The sequence below is a fragment of the Penaeus monodon genome, chromosome 3 (assembly GCF_015228065.2).
Source record: "Penaeus monodon isolate SGIC_2016 chromosome 3, NSTDA_Pmon_1, whole genome shotgun sequence".
NCBI lineage: Eukaryota > Metazoa > Arthropoda > Malacostraca > Decapoda > Penaeidae > Penaeus > Penaeus monodon.
The window spans coordinates 13,496,177-13,498,676 of NC_051388.1; the positions used below are offsets into that span (position 1 = coordinate 13,496,177).

Here is a 2,500-nt window from a genome sequence, read left to right on the forward strand (position 1 = left end):
ATATATATATATATATATATATATATATATATATATATATATATATATATACGCACATGTATCTATGTCTGTATCTATATCTATATCTATGTCTATATCTATCTATCCATCTATCTATATATGTATGTATGTGTGTGTGTGTGTGTGTGTGTGTGTGTGTGTGTGTGTGTGTGTGTGTTTGAACATGTAATCCCATCCATCCTTTATCTCACCTCCTTAACCTTCTTGTCCTCCCATCCTTCCTTCCTCCCTCCTCCTTCTTATATTCTTCCGCTTCTACCCTTTTATTCCTCTTCCCCCTCTCCATCATCTCCATCATGCCATCCGTCACCCCGCCTTCCTTTCCAGGTTCACAGAAGCACCGGACTCGTCATGCGCCTGGCAGCTGGTGAGCGAGGTCAGGGCGACGTACCCTACGGAGGATGACTTCAACCGAGAGCTGGTCGGGAGGCTGTCCATTCTCACGGACAATCCGGAGGGTAAGGGTCGGTGATTGGGAGACGGAGAGAGAGAGAGAGAGAGAGGGAGAGAGAGAGAGAGAGAGAGAGAAGAGAGAGGAGAGAGAGAGAGGAGAGAGAGAGAGAGAGAGAGAGAGAGAGAGAGAGAGAGAGAGAGAGAGAGAGAGAGAGAGAGAGAGGACAAGGGCAGAAGGAAGGGGAAAGGGGGAGGGAGAGATGGAGGGAGGGGAGGAGAAAAACGGATGGTCGATGATTGAGAGACAGAGAGCAAGAGAGAGGCAGAAGGAAGAAGAAGGGAGGAGAAAAGAAGGAGGGAGGGAGAAAAAAACGGATTTTAATTATCAGTGATTGAGAGACATAGAGAGAGAGAGGAGGACAGAAGGACGGATTAAGGGGGTGGGAGAAGAGGGAGGGAGGGGAGAAAAACGGATAGCAATGTTCGGCAAATAAGAAACAGAAAAAAAGAGAAAGAGAGAAAAGGACAGAAGGAAGGAGAAAGGGAGGGGAAGGAGGGAGAAAACTGATGACAGTGATCGATGACTGTGTGTGTTTGTGTGTGTGTGTGTGTGTGTGTGTGTGTGTGTGTGTGTGTGTGTGTGTGTGTGTGTGTGTGTGTGTGTGTGTGTGTGTGTGTGTGTGTGTGTGTGTGTGTGTGTGTGTGTGTGTGTAGATTAGATTGGATATGTGAAATTATATCTAAGATCCGCAGATGTTCTGTAGATTTTGGTTTATGTTAGACTTGGCTTTCACCTTTTTCCTTTAGGTCTTGTTTTGCTTTCTTTTCTTTCTCTCGTTCATTTCTCTCTGCGTTTTCTCCTTCCCGCTCTTCCTCCTTCCCATCCCCTTCCAATTCCATATCTAACTTTAGACAAGTGACTTATTGTTTAAGAGGATAATTCATGTCTTTTAGGAATTATGTTTTTTTTTCAACTTATCATATCGCAGAGTTGTTTAGGTTTGATTGATAAGAGATAAGATAACAGTTGCTACGAGACAGTTGTCGCAGAAAACAGTAGGATAGATATCATCAAGATGACACACCTGAAAAAATAAGAGAAGAAATAAATACAATTATGTTAGATATATCTTAGATGCAGCAGCATAACAGACCGTATCCATTTTCATAGCCTAATCAGAGAGAACTAGAAAATATCTCTACATCACAGTTCACTTTTAAAAAATATCGGATACACAAATAACATAATCATATCCTCACGATCGCTTAAAAGACTGAGATCATGCACAAAATCCTGTTCTTTTTAGAAAATGCTAAAATGTTCTGATCACTTTCAGAGGTATACCCTGATGCTGCTACAGTCTGGCAAGCATTTGAAGACGCACTGAATGCTCAGAGAGGCATCGTTTTGTATCGACCGGCGTACGAAAGGTACCTGTACCAAGTATTACAGGAGTTTATGGACGATAACGTGCAGTATTTGGAATTCCGTGGGACGCTGACACCTGTGAGTTTAAATATAGCATTGTTATAGATATTTGTATATAATATATGCTTCGAAATCTGTAGATTAGATTGTTTTAGGGACTTTTTACCGGACAGACGCTAAATGTGCCTATTCGAAACTTAACATTTGATAATGTGATCCTGTGCATTCCATAACGAGAAGGCTTTTCCATGACACTAAACTTAAACCAAAATCTACAGAACATCTGCGGATCTTAGATATAATTTCACGTCAACCAGTAAATAAAGGCAACAAAGCTTCTCCATACTCTCTTGTATTCTCATAGACCCTATAAGAGCTCTCAACTGCAGATGTACGAGCTAGACGGGACGCAGCTGAGTCGGGAGGAGACCGTGAGCATTTACCGCGACACCGTGCAGCGCTTCGTGGCGGACCACCCCGGCTCCTTCCACGGCGCTCGGTTCATCTTCGCCCCGCCGAGACAGTGGGTTCCATCCAACCGTCTGTCCATCCACCGACTTATCCCTCCATCTACCGACTTACCATTCGACCCACCTAGCCCCTCATCTGTCAGTTCATCCGCTGACTTACACATCCGGCCACTCACCCACTCATCCG

The 2,500-nt window shown here is 43.7% G+C and overlaps 1 protein-coding gene across 1 annotated transcript in view; it reads left to right on the forward strand.

Moving 5' to 3' along the window:
• The window catches only part of LOC119592051 (adenosine deaminase 2-like), a gene marked incomplete at its 5' end in the record, with an annotated part of 16,107 nt that overhangs the window by 6,045 nt on the left and 7,562 nt on the right, over window positions 1-2,500 (forward strand). Inside the window, 3 exon segments of the mRNA XM_037940854.1 lie at window positions 349-479; window positions 1,752-1,921; window positions 2,233-2,366. Coding sequence (XP_037796782.1) covers window positions 349-479; window positions 1,752-1,921; window positions 2,233-2,366 — 435 coding nt within the window.